This window comes from Micropterus dolomieu, linkage group LG18 (assembly GCF_021292245.1).
Source record: "Micropterus dolomieu isolate WLL.071019.BEF.003 ecotype Adirondacks linkage group LG18, ASM2129224v1, whole genome shotgun sequence".
Taxonomy (NCBI): domain Eukaryota; kingdom Metazoa; phylum Chordata; class Actinopteri; order Centrarchiformes; family Centrarchidae; genus Micropterus; species Micropterus dolomieu.
Window position 1 is genome coordinate 37,660,255 of NC_060167.1, and position 18,959 is coordinate 37,679,213.

General features: G+C 41.9%; 1 protein-coding gene across 1 annotated transcript; it reads right to left on the reverse strand.

Moving 5' to 3' along the window:
* Positions 1-58: 58 nt before the first annotated feature.
* Positions 59-13,766, reverse strand: mfsd4aa (major facilitator superfamily domain containing 4Aa). Its single transcript, XM_046075956.1, has 10 exons — positions 13,354-13,766; positions 11,261-11,459; positions 10,708-10,962; positions 9,822-9,930; positions 9,629-9,744; positions 9,032-9,205; positions 7,031-7,178; positions 6,437-6,507; positions 4,481-4,601; positions 59-381 (listed from the first exon to the last, which is right to left on the reverse strand). Exons 1-10 carry the CDS (start codon positions 13,584-13,586, stop codon positions 326-328), a joined length of 1,482 nt encoding a protein of 493 aa, XP_045931912.1. The 5' UTR covers positions 13,587-13,766; the 3' UTR covers positions 59-325.
* Positions 13,767-18,959: the final 5,193 nt, after the last annotated feature.

Sequence of the window (18,959 nt, forward strand, 5' to 3'; positions counted from 1 at the left end):
CATGATACAAGACTTCTACCTCCACAGTCCATTCACATTCAAAGTGAAAAGGCAATGCTTTATCTTTAACATATCTTTTAATCAAACTGCAGCTGAGTTGTAATGTGCTGCAAGAGGTGTAAGTCATGTAGTGGTTGTCCATTAAGCTGCATGTTGATCATCAGGCTTGTCTTTAGGTCAAAAATGTTCAGTTTGAGGAGGCCAGAATAAAGCTCCTATTCCAACACCAGGGTCAAATGTGGGTATGTCAGCTTGTTCTGCACATGCTCCCTTCCTGTCCTCAGCAGAGGCATTTGATCATTTGTCCTCTGGTCTCCCCCTCAGATCATGAGCCTTCTGTATTTGGCTTGTCCTCCGTGGCTGTGTTTTCTTTAGATGAATCTGAGGGGTAAACAGTGTTGATTAGTTTGATTTGCAGTAGAGAGATAAACACAAGAGAACTGACATCCACAGGCTATAGAGCTTTAACAATAGATACCTACAGGAGGAAAATCAAATGGTTGCGCACATTCACGTGTTTTATTAAATGAAATTTGCAATTGCCAAATATATGATGTGTCACTAGCGAAGGGCGGGAGCAGTGAACACACGGGTAAGTAGGAGATAAATAGCCGAACAACAGCAATAAACAGCAGACATAAGAAAACAAGTGAGGGAGAATGAAAAAGCCAAGCAAAACAAGTAAACAACACAGCACAGCCATGAGAAGGGAAATAACAATAATTCAAATTAATAATTTATTGACATGCATAAACAATAATGTAACTACCTGTTGACAACCATGGACAACCTAAATTTGTTTGTGTGTGTGTGTCTATGTTTTCTGTCTGGGTGTGTGGGTATATAAGCCTGTCATGGGTTGAAAGAGTGGGACGCCACAACAGCCCCAGCAGCCAGGGCACCCTGCAACCCTCCCAGAGCGCAAAGGACTCAAGACCACATGTCCCAGGAAAAGCCCCGCCCGCCCCAAGGGAGAACAGCAGAGAGCCGTGCCGAAAGTCCCCCAGCCCAGCCTTCCAGTTCATGAGTATAGTTTTCTTGCCGATGCATAGGGCAGTGAGAAGCATGTATGATGCTCCAGTACAGCACGCAGAGTGATGGGGAAACGGGGATGGGGTACCTTAACCAAAATGATAGGTCTTCACATATCTTCTGCCAGAACTTTTGGACAGGTACACTTAGCCACATAGCATGCATGTAACTATCAGAGATGTTGCCTGAACAGTTCAGACACGTTTGACTGAATAAGACCTATTCTGAACACACTTTGTTCTGTAGTCTGTTCTGTGGAGAGTTTTATACTGTATGAGTTGCAGATTGGGATTTTTAATCATTCTAAAAGTATTTAGTCAAGTAGTTTTGGTCAGGACCACTGTATAGATCTGTGTCTCACTTGAAGAATGGGAGAGAGATTGAACCATCTGTTTTCAACAGTAACATGTTTATCTTTGATAATAGCATTGGGGGCGAGAGTTTAAGAAAGTCTGTTATCATTGGAGGTAGATCTAAGTCCATTTTGTTATACTTAAATCTTGCCCGAATTATGGATTTAAACTGTTGATTTTCAAGAAATGTATAATTGCTAATTCCATATTGTGCCACTAGATCCTGGAATGGAATAAGGTCACTACCCTGGATGACATGCTCTAGATTTTTTTATCTCTTTATCATACCACAATGGGGAATTTAATGTTTTCTCATTTAGGATGATGTCAGGATTGTTCCAGATTGGAGTAAGTCTGCATGGGATAGGTGAAGACCCAGATATTTTGAGAAATTCCCACCAGGCTGCCAGGGAAGTGCTTATGTTAATGCTTTTAAAGCCGGCATAATGTTTGATACTGGAGCTGATGAATGACATATCAGAAATTATATTTTCCTTACAGAATGTTTGTTCTATGTTCATCCATGAGTTGTCCAGTGGGCTCTGATTGATCCATTTTGAGGTATATTGTAGTCTGTTAGCCAGGAAGTAATGAGAAAAAATTGGTAGTTCTAAACCAACACAATTTAGCTATGACAGTTCTGACAGCCTGGAGGAAATATTGACACCCAGGTATTTAGTATGTGTGGAAATCACACATTGCAGGTAAAATTATGGATTTACTCCAATTTAAGAACTAGTCTGAGGTGGAAGAGAAGTTTGTGAGTTTAGGAGGAAATGTAATACATCGTCTGCATAAAGGCTTATCTTGTGGTTTACATTTTCTGTTTGAATTTCTTTAATATTTTTATTTTGTCTGATAGCAGCTGCTAGTACTGACAGAAGCTCTTGGGGAACTGTATAATGTTTTAATCCAGTCCATGAAGGATTGTCCAAATCCAAATTTATATAAAGTAGCGAATAGAAATTTCCCATTCACCCTACTAAATGCTTTCTCTGCATCTAAAGAGACAACTGTAGTTTCCAAGTTATGAATAGTGGCGTAGTCCATTACATTAAGTAGCCTGCGTGTATTGTTGGTGGAGTGCCTACCCTAAATAAATCCTGTTTGGTCAGGGTGTATTATACAGGGAGTGACCTTTTCTAGGGGTCTTGCCAGGGCTTTGCAGATGATTTTAAGATCTGTGTCAATCAGTGATATTGGGCGATAACTGGATGGATGTGTTGGGTCTTTGTTTACAAAGCTGGCTGATATTAGCAGAGTTCATTCTTGGGGACAATATGCAACTTCACCTGATTTGCATTACCATCCTATAAAATGTGGGCACAAGTGTTCCCCAGAATTCCTTGTACAATTCAGCAGGAAAACCATCTGGCCCAGTGGCTTTATTATTCATCATATGTAAGAGGGCTTCATGGAGTTCCGCCATTGAAACATCCAGAGCCCTGATCTGTTCATCATCTAAACTTGGCAAATCTATGTTGTCCTGATTGTTCCTCACTACTAAATATTTCACGGTCGATTGTTTGTGGTATTATAACAAAGTGGAAGCGACTGGGAACAACAGAAACTCAGCCACAGAGTGCCTCACACGCTGAGGCACACAGTGCGCAGAAGTCGCCAACTTTCAGTCAATTTGGATTAGCTCTAGAAAGGGGCGTAGAGAGCTTCATGGAATGGGTTTCCATGGCCGAGCAATTGCATCCAAGCCTTACATCACCAAGAGCAATGCAAAGCGTCGGATGCAGTGGTGTAAAGCATGTCGCCACTGGACACTAGAGCAGTGTAGACGTGTTCTCTGAAGTGATAAATCATACTTCTCTGTCTGGCAAGCCGATGGACGAGTCTGGGTTTGGCGGTTGCCAGGAGAACGGTACTTGCCTGACTGCATTGTGCCAACTGTAAAGTTTGGTGGAGGGGGGATTATGGTGTTGGGTTGTTTTTCAAGGGTTGGCTTTGGCCCCTTAGTTCCAGTGAAAGGAACTGTTAATGATTCAGCATACCAAGACATTTTGGACAATTTCATGCTCCCAACTTTGTAGAAACAGTTTGGGGATGGCCCCTTCCTGTTCCAACAAGACTGCGCACCGGTGCACAAAGCAAGGTCCATAAAGACATGGATGAGCGAGTTTGGTGTGGAGAACTTGACTGACCTGCACAGAGTCCTGACCCTAACCTGATAGAACACCTTTGGGATGAATTAGAGCGGAGAATCCTGACCTCACAAATACACTTCTAGAAAAATTTTATAAAATTCCCATAAACACACTCTAAACCTTGTGGAAAGACTTCCCAGAAGAGTTGAACTGTTGTGGGCCAACTCCATATTAAAACCTACAGATTAAGAATGGGATGTTATTAACCTTAAAGGTAGGTGACCCAAAAGTTTTGGCAATATAGTGTAAGTATTTATAAAATTCTCTGAAGGTATTATTTATTTCTTTTGGGTTTCAGTCATATTCCCAGCTGAGTCTTTTGTGGAAGAAGTTATTTTTTCATTATTCACTTTGCAAGGAATCTGCTGGATTTATCACCATGTTTAAAGTTCTCCAAGTGTAGTTTTTGCAACTGCAACTGAGTCTTTTTATCAATAATTTCTTTTAATTCAAGTTTTCATTTTCTCAGCTCTTTCAACATACGTTCCTGTGGGGAGGCAGACTGGGCAGCTTCTAATGTCTATTTTTCTTTCTAGCTCTTTTTTTTCTCGGCTATTCCGCCAGTGTATGAATGTGTGTGAATGGTGAATGCAGATGTAGTGTAAAAGCGCTTTGAGTGGTCGAAAAGACTAGAAAGGCGCTATACAAGAACGGAGCATTTACATACTTGAAATTTAAAATACAAGTACAGTAAAATAAATAAATATTATCTAAGTTTTCAATGTCGTAGTGTTTTCTGTTTTGTTACTTTGGTTGCTGCACACATCAGAACTGTAGGACTGCCCTACAAAGGCAGAGAGCAGTAGTTACAGAGCCTGTTGACATAATACATATTTTGTGCTATAGAAGAAGCTGTACTGGATTGTTATTCCCAAAGTGTGTTACTGGAATTTCATTCACTTTCTCCATACTGTATGTGTCTACCTGATGTGTGTTTACCTGTGTGGCAGTTTCTGTGGATGTGCTGGACATAGAGGAACAGCAGGAAAAGGCTGAAGCCCATGAATGACGCTATTGTAGAAGACAACAGAAAGGCGTAACTGCCCTGACTGTGGATCACCTGCAGGAAGAAATACAAACACACACACACACACACACACACACACACACACACACACTCTTTGGGTTTCTAATCTCTCACAACTCTGCAATCAACAGATTGCCATTTAGCCTAAGAACAGGTTTTAATGGCAGCTTCATTTATTCAGACACAGCAAGTCCAACAACCGAGGTCGAGGTCAGTGTTTCCACACACACAATAACCCAGTGCGTTTAATACATGCAAGCTGACAGCAGTGCAGGTAGACGCTCCCCTGGTGTCCCGGATTGTGGACTGGCTCACTGGTCTGCCACAGTATGTTAGACTGCAGGGCTACATATGTGACACACAGGGCACGGTCTGGTCACCTTTTCTGTTTACACACTACACCTCGGACTTCAGATACAACTCCACATCAATGAAGGGAAGGAGGGGGAGTACAGAGGTATAGTGGACTCATTTGTTGAGTGGTGTGGGCTGAACCACCTGTAGCACGGGTACGACTAGGGCTGGACAATAAAACACTAACAATAATTACTGCAATATTTTTTTTTTCAATAACAATATAACAAATGTTCAATAAATGTTGGATTTTATTCACTTGAATCATACACAAATTATGATTTTTTTTATTAAGATGTTTACTGAAAGGACTGAAAAAAACTTTTACTTAATTTACGCATGCATATTTGTTGACAAAGATTTTATCATAATTGTTTTGAATGTTCTACCTCAGATTTGTGAAGTTATCCACTGTTTGGCATCAAGTGTTTGTTCTGACCATGAACAAGAGTTTAAGCCACAATTAACCATCAGGTTTCTTCAACTTTCACTCAGGAACAAAAATCTGCCTTTAAACTTGAAAAAAAGGATTTGATAACTTATCATGATAATTATTGATATCGAAAGATATGAAACTTTTTATTGTGATAACATTTTTGGCCATATCGTCCAGCCCTAGGTATGACAAAGGGGTTTGTGGTGCTGGGAAACACCCTCATGCCTATTTCCATCCAGGGAGCGTATGTGAACACTGTTCAGGACTACCTGGGACTACACCTGGACAACAAGCCAGATTGGGTTCCGGTTATACAATATCTGCAGTACCATGCCGAGGATGTTCTACCAGTCTGCAGTGGTCAGTGCTGTGGTGTGCTGGGACAGCAGGGTGAGGGCAGTCGATGCCAAGAGAATCAACAAGCTCATCAGGAAGCTGCGGAGCATCAGACACTGACTCTCAACCTCTCCATGATGTGATGGTCATGCAGAGGAGCACCTTCAGCAGCAGAGCGTTACCACCACGATGCACAACAGGAAATCCTTCCTGTGGCAATCAAACTTTACAACTCATCTCCTCGTGTGGAGAAACGGACAGCAAACGCATGGGGTGCTGAGGTGGTTCCAGCCTCCGCTTCAGCTGCTTTGTTTAATCTTTCTCTCTGGATTACTTTGTCGATTACAATCATTAAAACTCTCTGATTTACGAGAAATAATGGGACATTATGTGCCATATCATGGACATAATAATTTAACATTCTAAATTAACCTTATGCACTTACCTCTCTGTGAGATTTGACGCCACTTCTGATACACATCTACATGCAGCCCACCAAGTATGACCTCACTGTTAACCTAATTATATTCGTAAGGATTTCGTATATTTTATATTTGGACCTTATTGATATTTTATATTTTACAGTTGCACTAAGATATCAAAAGAAACAAGCAATATGCAGAAATAACCCTAATAAGAATCATGTAAAAATATGAAATGTGTAAGCATTGGTTTGAATTTCATTATTACTGTAAATAAAATGACATTCAAGAAGAAAGGTCACTCCTGAAAAATGTCTTACAGATCCAACGAGCACCTGCAGCATCATCTCTCCTGTGCTGGCACTGGTCACCAGGACAGTTGTGGCACAACCTTTAACACACAAGGGATAGGCAGTAATTATTTACAGTTACAGAGGAGTAAAAATGACAAATACATTGAATAAGAAATAGGTATGTACTGCAGTTTTCCCCATCGACACTTACTAGTGGTGTACAAAGCTAAGTTAATTGCTACACCCGCTACTTATGTTGGCTAGCTCCAAGATATTTAGCTTTTGCAAACAAATAGAGATATATTTCTCACAGCTAGCTAACATCAGTATCAGGTGTAACAATACAAGTCAGCTCAGGTCAATGCAAATAAATAAAAGTTGAAATGCAGAAATACATAAATACATGTAGTTCCTGATTCATTACCAACACTGATCTATTATTAATAATTATTAATTTAATTATTTATTTATGATTTCAGCTTTTGTTTATTCTATTTACTAATATCCACATAAAAATGTAATCTACATGCTTTTTGATGAAGAAGTCATTCTTGGTTTTCCACATGCAGCATGTGACTTCCAAGTTGAGTTAATGCTGAGAGAGAGTGTGTGTAAGTGTACCTTTGTAGTCTAGTAGGTCCTCTGTATAGGCCAGCATGGAGGGGAATACACTGCTGATGCAAAGTCCCAACACACAAGTACCGATGAAGAGAAACACACAGCTGGTGTAGAAGATCATCAACAGGCACTGCACCAATATGACACCCACCTGAAAGAAACACAGTGAGTAAGAGGATGACCACGACTTAACTGATGTCTGGATCTGCTGTAAACATCCAACTGACCACTGATACTTGCTCTCGAAAGGAAACAGTGAGCCAGTGAATTAGAATTAACATCTGTTATCCACTGGAGCACCTGCTTAGATGAGGCTGATGTTAGCACAACCTCTGGCCTCAGTGGCGTTGTCGTGATCTAGGAATTTCAGCGCCAAGTCAAGTTGCACCTCCTGATTGAGTCTACTGCTGCGGTGAGTCGACCGGGTGCTGTTTTGGGCTGTAGCAGCTCACCTGCCCTGACAAAAGCGATTTCCCTCTGGCTGTGGACATACTTGTTGATGGCACAGAGCCTACGCGTAACCCATCTGATGACCTTTTTTTCCATCACGCTGACCCTAGCAGTCCCTCACGTACTCACCGACGCGGAAAGTATAATCTTTGCTTTACAGATGTACAGATACGCTCCCATCTTGTCCATGCTCCCTGCTGCCGCATGCCCACCATACTGCTGGTCTGTTCCTCCTCAACACCTGCCTGCACTTCCTCCAGGACTAGATGGCATTTGTCGTAGCGAGGTTGTACGTAGCTCCCAATCCCACCGGTCACGTCATCAACGTGCTCCAAAAAAGAACAGCAAAGGACAGAAGATTTCTCCAATAGGCAAATGGTATGGTGTGGGAGGAAACCAATGTGAATGCAGGGAGAGCATGCCATGTCAGCACAGACAGTGTCAGTTATTTCCCCAATATAAATGTGTTCCTATGGAAACACATGTAGGAAGAAACGGAGAAAGGTCCGATTTAGCAGCTGTAACCATTACAGCTTCCGGGCTATCTGACCCCAACAAAACAGAAACACGTGAAAAATCGCAAAGCAAATTCTCTCAGCAAAACTGCCTGTGTTCATCCAAGACCACAAAGGTTCAGGAGTTATGTGCCCTACATGGATGTGTTGCAGGAAATCTATGAACACATGTAGGAGGAAACAGACAAAGTTCAGCAGCTGTAACCATGGATATGATGTGTCCCTTAAACACAGCTCTCCGGCTGCTGAAACCCAGGATCGAACAAGGGACCTTTAGATCTTCAGTCTAAATCTGAGAGCCAAACCAGTGTTAATGTTATCCCTCTGTGCTGTTTACCTTGGACACCACTAGAGGGCAGAGCTCTGTAACAGTTGCTGCTGGTGCTGACTGGACATCAGGCACCTAAATGTATTTCATGATCCAACCACTACCTTTAGTTTAAATAGATTATAGATAATGTAGTGTTTCATCTTAAAAATGAATAAATGATTTAGGAATTCTATCTAAAAATGAGAATGTGTTGACATGACATGACTTGAAGAATAAGAAATGAATGGAGACAAAGTGTTATTTATAGACAGAGTCTGTGGGCTGTCATTAAATGAGCACGAACTATGTTGGGTTTCAGTTCAAAATCTTATTGATTCAAAAGAGTAAATGAGAGAAACAGGCAGACAAAGACAAATAGGGACAATACTCTGCTGCCTTTACTAAGTGTCTAAATCAAGTGATGAGAACGGCAAAGCAGTGAGAACGGCAAAGCAGTTTAGTTGGCTTAAAGATTCTGTTGTCTGTATACCTAACTAATCCTCATCCAAATGATCAGACTGTCATGTGCATTCCCACCCTGTTCCAATATTTGGTTAGAACAGTTATTTTACTGCTGTGCATGAGCTATATTGCTTTTACCAGAAATGACTGCTCAGTGTGACACACATCAATGTGGGAACAACATAAAACCTGATGTTCACCTGTTGAGCTGTTTTTTCATTGTCAACTACTGTAGGGTGGCTTTATCCTTTAAATGTGTCTTCATACCAGACTGAAGGTGAGCAGCCTGGGCGGTGTGTATCTGTAGGACAGGTAGATGAAAGCCAGTCTTCCCACTGTGATGGAGGCCCAGAATATACTGTCCAGACAGCCTGCGGTCTTATGACCCATCAGCAGAGGAGGGGACACTGCGTAGGTGTAGACAAAGCCAGCGTAGGAGCCCTGAAGGACAAGAAACATTTCTTTGATTTAATGAGTTTGCCACTGTGTCTATTTGTTAAGCTGTGGTCAACAACTTCAGCCTGTCAAATCAGCACCATTCAAAGTATGCCAAAATATTAGCAGTTCCTGTTAGCAGTGTACCTACGGAAGTACAGACGTCACTGGGTTACTTTGATACTGAAAAAAATGTATGAACTCATGATTCTCAGGCAAGTTTTGCAAGACAGTGTTTTTCTATGATTTCTGCTATGATGATATTCCAGACATTTATACACAATAGACATCAGACATCCTCGGAAAAGTGTAACACACTGAACTTCAAAAATATGTGCATCATGTTTCTTTTTAACAGAGTTATACATTTCCCCATATTTTTGACAGAGTATAGAGTTAAATGTTCATATATATAGCAGAAAGTCTCACTATAATCCCATCAGTGATGAAGAGGATGGCCCCTCCCAGAGTGTGGAGGATGAAGAAAGTAGCAGGGCGACCCCGGAGTTTGGCAGGGTTACAGCAACCAAACCACCTCCCGTGACCTGGATAGAAAAGAATGCTGAAAGGTCAGTCATTTGAATGGAGTGGTCACAAACACACACACACATACATGCATTACCTTGACCACTGGACAGAGAGTCTCTGCTGAGCAGACGTGGACTGCTGCTGGAGCAAGGCAGCAGTCTCTCGTGGTACATCAATGTGAGCACTGCTGCTGGCACAGGGAGCTGCCAAGACACACACACACACACACAACACACACACACACACAAAAGGCTATTGTTAATTTAGTTAACAGTCAACACTTCTTGTCAGCTGATTCAAATTGTGACCCTCCCCTCACAAATGTAGAATCCACTGTCTTATCTCGCCTTCTGCTTGAAACAGATCCAATGAAAACAGAAACCCTGTGGTTTCTCTGCTGAGGTGGGAGCTTATCACCTTATCTGAGAGGCTATGTTCAAGCTTATATCTGCCATCTGAAGAAATGCAAACAATTCTGAAAAGGACAAAACTGAATAAATTCTAGTGGCTCTGAAGAGCACATTTCATCAGTCTTGGCTGTGGATAGTGTTGATAGTGCTGTGGATAACACAGTCACACTGTGTTATCCACAGCACTAAGCCAAACGTGCTAACTGGTGCCGCTTAGTACAAACGTATTGGTCCTTACAGAAATGATTGGCAAAACTACAAAAACAAGACCCAGCTGTGACAAACTGTAACCATCTTTTAGTACTGTACATGGCAAAGCATGCAAACTGGACAGAGAAATATTGGTATAGTTTAGAAAAAGATGCAATCTGTCATATATGTCTTGAGTTATCTTTACACATTTCACACAGCTGCAGCTGGTTTCACTTCATCTACAATGCCAACCAGCAGAGTCATTTACATTCATCAATACTAAACATTTGAGCCATTCCTGTATATTAAATAGATTACTTCTACTGGCATGCATAGTATACATTTTATATGACACATGTAATATTGAAGTGAACTCACATTGATGAGAGCCATGATCCAGAAGGCGTACGACACCCTGGTGATGACTACTCCCTCGGTGTGCAGAGGATACTGAGAGATGTTGTGAAGCCCTGCTCCGTGCCCGGCCAGGCTGCTGCGAAGGTGCTGCAGGTCCGGAGAGGAGGATGAGTTTGCGGTCCAGTTTGCACCCACGACACAGCTGTCCTCTGCCAGGAAAGGATCAGCCACCAGTGGACTGACCAGTGCTCCCAGGCCTATGAAGAAATGCAAGCCCTGGGGCGAGACAAGAACATAGATCCAATGTGAGAAGCTAGCAAGAGACAACTAGACCCCCCAGGCCTCCCTCCAAAGCCACTCCCCCAGTGTGCACGGGCAGTGTGCACATTTCATTTGGACAGAATGAAATGACGGGCTTATTACAGTCCTGCTTTCTATGGTTTCTTTACTTCATGAATAAAGTCAATGAAACAGAATTAACTCTTATTATACAGTACACTCACGCTGACATCCTTAGCTGCTTCCTCTCAAACATACAGCACAAACTAACACATTCACAGCCCCCCCACCCCACCTGCAGGAAGATGGCGGAGTCCTTCTGGTACAGCTTCACCAGCTGCAGGTTGGCGATGGTGTCAATAACCCCCATAGCTTTGCCAGCCAGCGCCATGGCGATGGATAACAGCATCACGTGGTTACATAGAGGTATGATGGCAAACACGAGCGAGATGATGAGAGTGCAGGAGAGGAGGGCTGACAGCGAGGACAGGAGTCTGGAGAACACCCACAGCATTACACAGTGTATTTAATACATTTGAGGCTGAGTTTGGGTTTGAGTGAGTGCATTTTCAACACGTTTTTCACCTCTCCTTACAAATACTATTCTTATTAAACTGGTCAGCAATTGAGCTCAACAGTACTGTGAAACAGGAGTTTTACGGTTTGTTGTTGTTGCAGTAAAGTCACCTTGATAGTCTGCTGCTCCACTAACTTTTATTTACCCAGTGAGTTTATCACAGGTGTCCAGCAGCAGTACTCCTCTACATTATCTTCACCTTGTATTCACCTTCTTTCCTGCCAGCTTTCCACTCTCCTTTTAACCTTGTCCTAGATAACTTTTAGTTTGCTGAGGGGACATTTCACCCACAGCCTGTGATACAGGACTAAAAAACATTAAGTTGAGTGGTTGCAATCTTTAGTGGCAATCAGAGGGTATAAATGAGTGGATGATAAATAAATCATAAATAAATAAAATTGAACTGTACCGAACATTCGCTTTTTATTGTAATTAACCTTTTTGTGCTGCTGTAAACCTGTATCTAGGAAGAAAAGAGCATTTCTCCCTAAGATTTGATATTGGATTTTACAAAAGAGTATATGAATTGTGAAATAAACACTTTTAAAGCTGTGTTAGATACGGTTAAATACGGTCTATAGGATACAGGTACAAGGCATTGCATCACTCTGAGTTATACACTCCTTCACTTCAGCCAGCATGGGATTCTTAGCCATGCTAGCGGCGTGGCTCTAGGGATGGCAGTGTTGATCAGTCGGCCCACTACTTTAGTCCAGAATGAAATCTCAACTAATATTTCATGGGTTGCCATGACATTTTGTACAAACATTTATTGTCCCCAGACGATGAATGACTTTTCCGCTGACTTTTCAACCAGACTCACCATAAGATTGACATTTTAGGTTTTGAGTGAAATGTCTCAAGAACTACTGGATTGTCATGAAATTTGCTACACACATTAAACATGCCTCAGGATGAATTGTTTCTGTGAATTTAACAGAAAGCTGAGAGATATTATTTTCAGCACTGACTGTGGTGGCAGAAAATTGATCTGTCTTATATTCATGCTGATAATTTATCTTTAATTTGATTTAATATATCTAACACTGTGTACTTATATCATCTTCTCTGACATTATACTGTCCACTGGGACATGTCAGAAAAAGACAACGGTTTGTTGAAATCCAGTTAGTTGTTCAGTTCTGCACAGGGAAATGTACTACTTCTAAGACACCAAGCTAAGATAATATATAAAATAATGGTAACATGTATCAGACACCTGTCCCTATCCACTTCACACACTCATCTGCACATCAGGTCATGGTTCACTGCTGCTTAGTATGTGAGGTGAGGCACAGACCTGACATTTGAATTTTGCAGATTTGTCAGTCAAATTTAAAACACAATCAACTTGTGTAGAACTCAAATGAACAAACTGTAATAAAGCTCCAATAAGAGGAATCTAAATAGACATATAATATAGATAATATCACAGATGAAAATCCATTGTGTCCAGCCTCTGAATCTTCATTTTCTGGAGTGAGCAGAGCTCTTAAACATTTCCCAGTATTAATTATGTTTATAAGCAATTCTCATAAAATGAGGAAAAGTCATAAAGATTTTGTTAGGTATGTGTTTAAAGGGGTCCTCAGTATCCTAAACATAATATATAACCATTGTTATGTCCTAATAGGGATTCTCTAGGGAGACTGGATTCCTTCAGATATGATAAGGGCCACAAACTCACTGTTGACAATCACCAACACAGTGTCAGGCGCATATTTCAGAGACTGCACTGTTGTTTTGTAGTATTGTCATTTTTAATATCCTAAGGGGAAAGATCCCACCCAGTGCTCACTAACCGCACTCACGTCCTCTTGAAGAGTCCTCCCATGCTGCTGCCCACCATCAGGAAGAACTGCTGGGTGAAGAACACCCAGGTGATCTGCTGCAGGGTGGACTGGGTCTGACACCTCAGGTCCAGGATGGTGGGTCCAAGGAAGGCGATGCACAGACCGAAGCTAAAGAACACACTCCAGTAGGTGAGAGTTTGAGGCCAGTGGCGCTTAAACAGCGTCCAGATCCGCTCGTCCAGCAGCTTCATGTCGGTCCTTCAGATGACGCTAAACAGCTGCTCTTGCATTCAGTCTGAGCTCCGTCAGGACCAACTGCAAAAACTGCCAAAGGACAAAGTCAACACAGCTCTATGAGTCAGCCTGGGCACCAGCCCGGGTAACAGGTTAGTGCCAGGCATGCTACTGACAGACGTGGCGCTGCTTGGCTGAAATCCCAATGTCCCTAATGTCCCGCCCACTTTCTGATTGGTATCTGTTCAGTTTTTCACCGGTGCACAATGACGGGTTTAGTGGGGGAATTAGTACCAAATACTCCAAAGTACAGAAGTGTAGCTAGCCTCTGAGTCTGTAGGTGAAAACACTGACCGTTTTATTTACAGCTGAAAACCAGATGGATGCTGATGTGGGACTTTCACACAGTGTGAATGTTTGTAAAAACAATTTTTGAATGTATTCCCTGGGTAAAACCCCAGATCTACTTTAAACACAGCGGTATAAACCCCACATTGTTACCATAGTAGGCTCTGTCCCTTTATGGGATAGTGTTTTCATAGTTTGTTTGGAATGTCCTTCGCTCAACACGAGGTGAGACCGAGACATATTAACCTGTTGCTTTTATTTAGCATTGAGAGACGTCACGTTTCTAAAAGGTATGATTGGGTGGGGGCGGGGCGAGCACCCAGGAGCAGAGAGAAACGGGAGAAGTAGATGTGAGAGTGGCGAATAGCCACAAACCAAGACCAAGAGTTTTATTTTTTGGGCCCATTAGAGTAACTAATTATAAATAAATTACCCTAAGTTAAGTGTCCCTGAGTTTCCCTCAGTAGTTTTAAAGGTGCAGCCTGACATATCAGTTTTACAGTTTCTGGGGATAGAAGTGGACTGGTGTATGTTTTGGTTTGTTAAGGTAATTTAAGAGACGTCAATTAGAAACCTAAAGGTGACTTATTTCATTTTATTATTTTTTAACTATATTTTTAAAACTTTGGTAAATAAATACTGTCATTTCATATTATTTACCTCTTTATCAGTGTTATAAATAGACACAATTTGAAGCAGAGGATTAACAAAAGCTTAAAAATTACGCATCTGCTTGTTCCTAGAGTATAAAACAGTTGAAAGCAGCACAACCAATAGCCCACTATAGAGTGCAGATTACTGAAAAGAACCCAGGGTGCTGTATCTCATGCTAGCTGATACTGAGAAAGTTCTACATGAAAGTAATTTTTAAAACTGTGAATTATTAAAGTCAAGATACATAGACTGTTTTATTATAGTCATATATTATAGGTTCATTTCTTATTTTTTCTTGCTGTATTTATTTGTATAATTAGTGAAACAATATATTTTACAACATTGATTTGTTATTTATATTTTGAGTGATCATCACAATAACACAGACATCACCAACCCCAGCTGGTTGAGGCAGATGCCCCCTACTCTGAGCCATGGTTCTGCTCGAGGTTTCTGCCTCTTAAAAGAGAGTTTTTCTTTGCCTGTGTCGCCAAGTGCTTGCTCATGTTGGGAATTGTTGGGTCTCTGTAAATAATAGCACAAAGAGTAAGGTATAGACCTGCTCTATAGTAAAAGCGCTATGAGATAACCTTTGTTCTGAATTGGCGCTATATAAATAAAATAAAATTGAATTGAATCTCATTACCTCTCAGTGCTGTGTTGGTTTCAGTCAGCATCTTTCTTTCTACAGGGTTTCTGCGGGTCTTAAAAAGTCTTAAATTTCAAAATCAAAATTTAAGGCCTTAATTCACTGAAGTTTGTGTTCTAGGTCTTAAATAATTTTTATCAGGTCTTAATTTCCCAACATCCATGTGGCGCTACCTCTAATGCTCATTGAAATGATCCCACAACGCTTTAGAATGTTTTTTCCTCCCATGGTGTTCTTTCTTTCTCTAGTCCAAGGGCCTTTCTCAATCTGTCTTCTTGTGTTCTTGTGAAACATCATCTTTTGTGCCCCAAGTACTGTCCCAATACACAAGTTTGCATTTTGGCAAGAACGGTTAAAAATCCTGGAGGAGGATGCATCGGTTGGTAACTTGTGTGAACTTGATGGCAGAGATATCCCAGCATTCATTTCGGCATTCAAGCGAGGGGCTGAAAGAAACTGAGAGGCCAACAGAACGTTTTGTACTATTTTCGTACATTATTTGATCACTAAATCCACTTCTGAGAAGGTTTGAGGCGAGAAATCAACTGTGTAGATGTCGAATATTGGCAGTTTACTTAAAATGACGGCAAATCGAAATGTGTCCGCAACAGTCAGCGGGGGAAGCTAACGAACCAGCCAGCGGGGGGAGCTAACGAGCCTGCCCGCGGGGGGAGCTAATAAACCAGCCCGCGGGGGGGGGAACTAACGAGCCGGCCGGCCAGATCAGATCACAGAGCCCTCAGACATGCAGACCGCTACAGCCAACAGAGCAGAGGAAAAGATGATACAACAAATAATTGCTGTTATTCTGTCATTACATTCTGAGTAATTTTGTAAGATTTTAACTTAAATCAAGAGACTTCTTGATGATGTACAGAAAAATGGTGATGTACAAAAGGGGACTGTCTTTTCTTTATTATTATTATATTAGACATTACATTGCTAGTGTACAGTAGAGTTGTGGTCACAGTATTTGCTTTTATTTTATATAATTTTTTATGTGCAAATATATCATGGTAAGTTCAAACCTACAGTAAACCTGATTATGAGCTTTTTGTTTTCGGGGATAAAGCCTGGCTGTTAATAATAATCAGAGCGATGCAGGCGGCCTCTGTGCTGGGGGTATTGTGCCAGCAAGAACGCATCGTCTCAAACCGTCAACAGCATTTTGTGTGCTCGTGACATTGCAAGTTCATTCTTCCAAGAACGACTAGCAAGAACATTCTCCCCAAGAAGTCCATTCTTTGCATTCTTGGTTTTGAGAAACCCAAACCGCTAATCCAAATATAATTTGCTGTATTTCGACTACAAACACCAACATGCAGCTGTCCTGTTATTACTGCCAGTCTCTTTTGGGTTTTAATGCACACAGATATCAAACGGATTTATTGTTCAGCTGTACGAAAGTGCAAACTTTGTCACTCTTCCCAGTCGCTCTCTGTCTCTCTCCCTGTCTGCTCCCCTGAATTTCTCTATCAGCAGTAGGTTATATTTTATAATGTCGCCAAAAAGACACAGAACTCGTCTTTTTTTGTGGATATTTTTGAAGAACAAACAGACAATGAGGCAGATGTAGGTGGAGCTACTGGTGTAGGCACTGGCATGGACAAAGATGTGACAGAACCAACCATCGCTGACCTGGTAAACATCTTTCGTACTCACATGGGGCAGCAGCAAGCCTGTGAGGCCAAATGGGAGCAGGAAGCAACCAGGCAAGACAAGAGGTTCAAGGCACTTCAACACCAGTAGAGTCTTCTGCAATTGGAGGTTCAAGCAAGGACCTCACCTGCTGCTGGGTCCTCCTCTCCCCAGCAGAATACCCAGGGTAATGGAGCCCAGGTCAGTTCACCATCTCAGGTAGCTTATCCACCAAGAGCCCTCCAGCAGGGTGACTCTCAGTATGGTCAGTCTCATTCACACTTCTTTAAAGAGCCTAAGCTTAAAAAATTAACTGATGCAGATGATATTGAACATTTCCTTTTTACCTTTGAAAGAATAGCAGTGGCCAAAAGAAAACTGGGGCTTTCGACTTATTCCATTGTTGACGGGTAAGGCTAGAAGTGCCTATGTACACATAGATTTTGACGAATCTCTTGATTATGATAAAGTTAAATGTGCCATTCTCAAGAAATATGATATTAACCCTAAATCATATCGGCAGAGATTTAGATCTCTTAATGTGGAACCTGATGAGACCCCAAAAGGGCTGTATGTGAGACTTAAGGAGCTTATGGGAAATGGGTTCAACCAAGAGAAAAAACTGTTGATGATATTGGTGAAATTATTATTATTGAGCAATACTTGCGTATGCTGTCCCCTGAGCTGCAGGTTTGGATCAAAGAGCATGACCCACGGACTGCGGCAGAGGCTGCTTCATTAGCAGATGTGTTCGTAGCTGCACGCCATAAAAACCCCTCCTGGGTTTGCAAGTCCTGGAAGGCTTCAAAGGACTGTCAGAAACCTGCCTTGGCTGAGCAATGCCCACGATCACCAATAAGTAAGCCACCTGTGAAGGACAATCAGCCACTTGCTCATGGTTCTGGTAAAAGTTTTAATAAATTGGTTTGTTATGTATGTGGGCAAGAGGGGCACACAAAGCCAGCTTGTCCACAGAATCCAGTAAAACTTACACAGATGTGCTATGCACCCCGGAAGAAATGTGAGCCTGGGCTGCAGGTGAGGCAATACCTTAAAGAGACATCGATCGAAATTAATGGTCAGAACCTGAGGGCACTTATTGACACTGGAAGTAATCAAACACTAGTGCATAGACGTCATGTGACACGGGCATCAACATTGCACTCAGGTGAGACAGATTGCACTCTACGTTCTCTGCCTTTTTATGATGCCTAGGTTGAGGCCGAGCCAGGAAAGTCTCGCAAGTCTCGTAGGCAAAGACGGCAGGAAAACCCTTGAGAGGTCAACCCCTGAGCTGCCCATGGGTTTCTAATTACCTGTGAACATGGTGCAACTGCAGCAAGAAGATGTTAGTTTAGCTGACTACATCCAAAGAGCAAAGGCAAATGAAGGGAGAACTGATTTGGAGCACGGGTTTGAAGGCTATATCTTACAGAACGGTCTCCTTTACTATCAACACAGATCAAGAAACCAGCTGGTGGTTCCTAAAGTAGTTAGAGAATCAGTACTTGCTTTAGGTCACTCTATTCCCTGGGCAGGCCACCTAGGGAAACATAAAACAACAGCTCGTATCCACCGCTATTTTCATTGGCCTGGTTTACGTAAAGATGTAGCCCAGTTCTGCCAGAGTTGTCCTCAGTGCCAGCAAACCTCAACGAAACGTCCAACCAGAGCTCCCCTCCAGCCTCTACCAGTGATCAATACACCATTTGAACGTCTTGGAATGGATTTTGTTGGCCCAGTGGAGAGAAGTAAGTCAGGAAACAGATTTATGCTACAAAGTACCCAGAAGTGTTTCCCTTGAAGTCAGTTAAAGCAAAGGCGGTAGCATCTTGCCTGGTTCAGTTCTTTTCAAGGGTTGGGTTTCCCAAGGAGATACTCACCGACCAAGGCACCAACTTTATGTCTAAGCTGCTGAAGGATGTGTATCAGTTGCTGGGAATCAAAGGTTTGAGAACTACACCTTATCATCCACAAACTGATGGGCTGACTGAACGGTTTAATTAGACACTCAAACAGATGCTCTGTAAGTTTGTTGATGACACTGGCTCTGATTGGGACCAGTGGTTGCCTTACCTTCTGTTTGCCAACAGAGAAATGC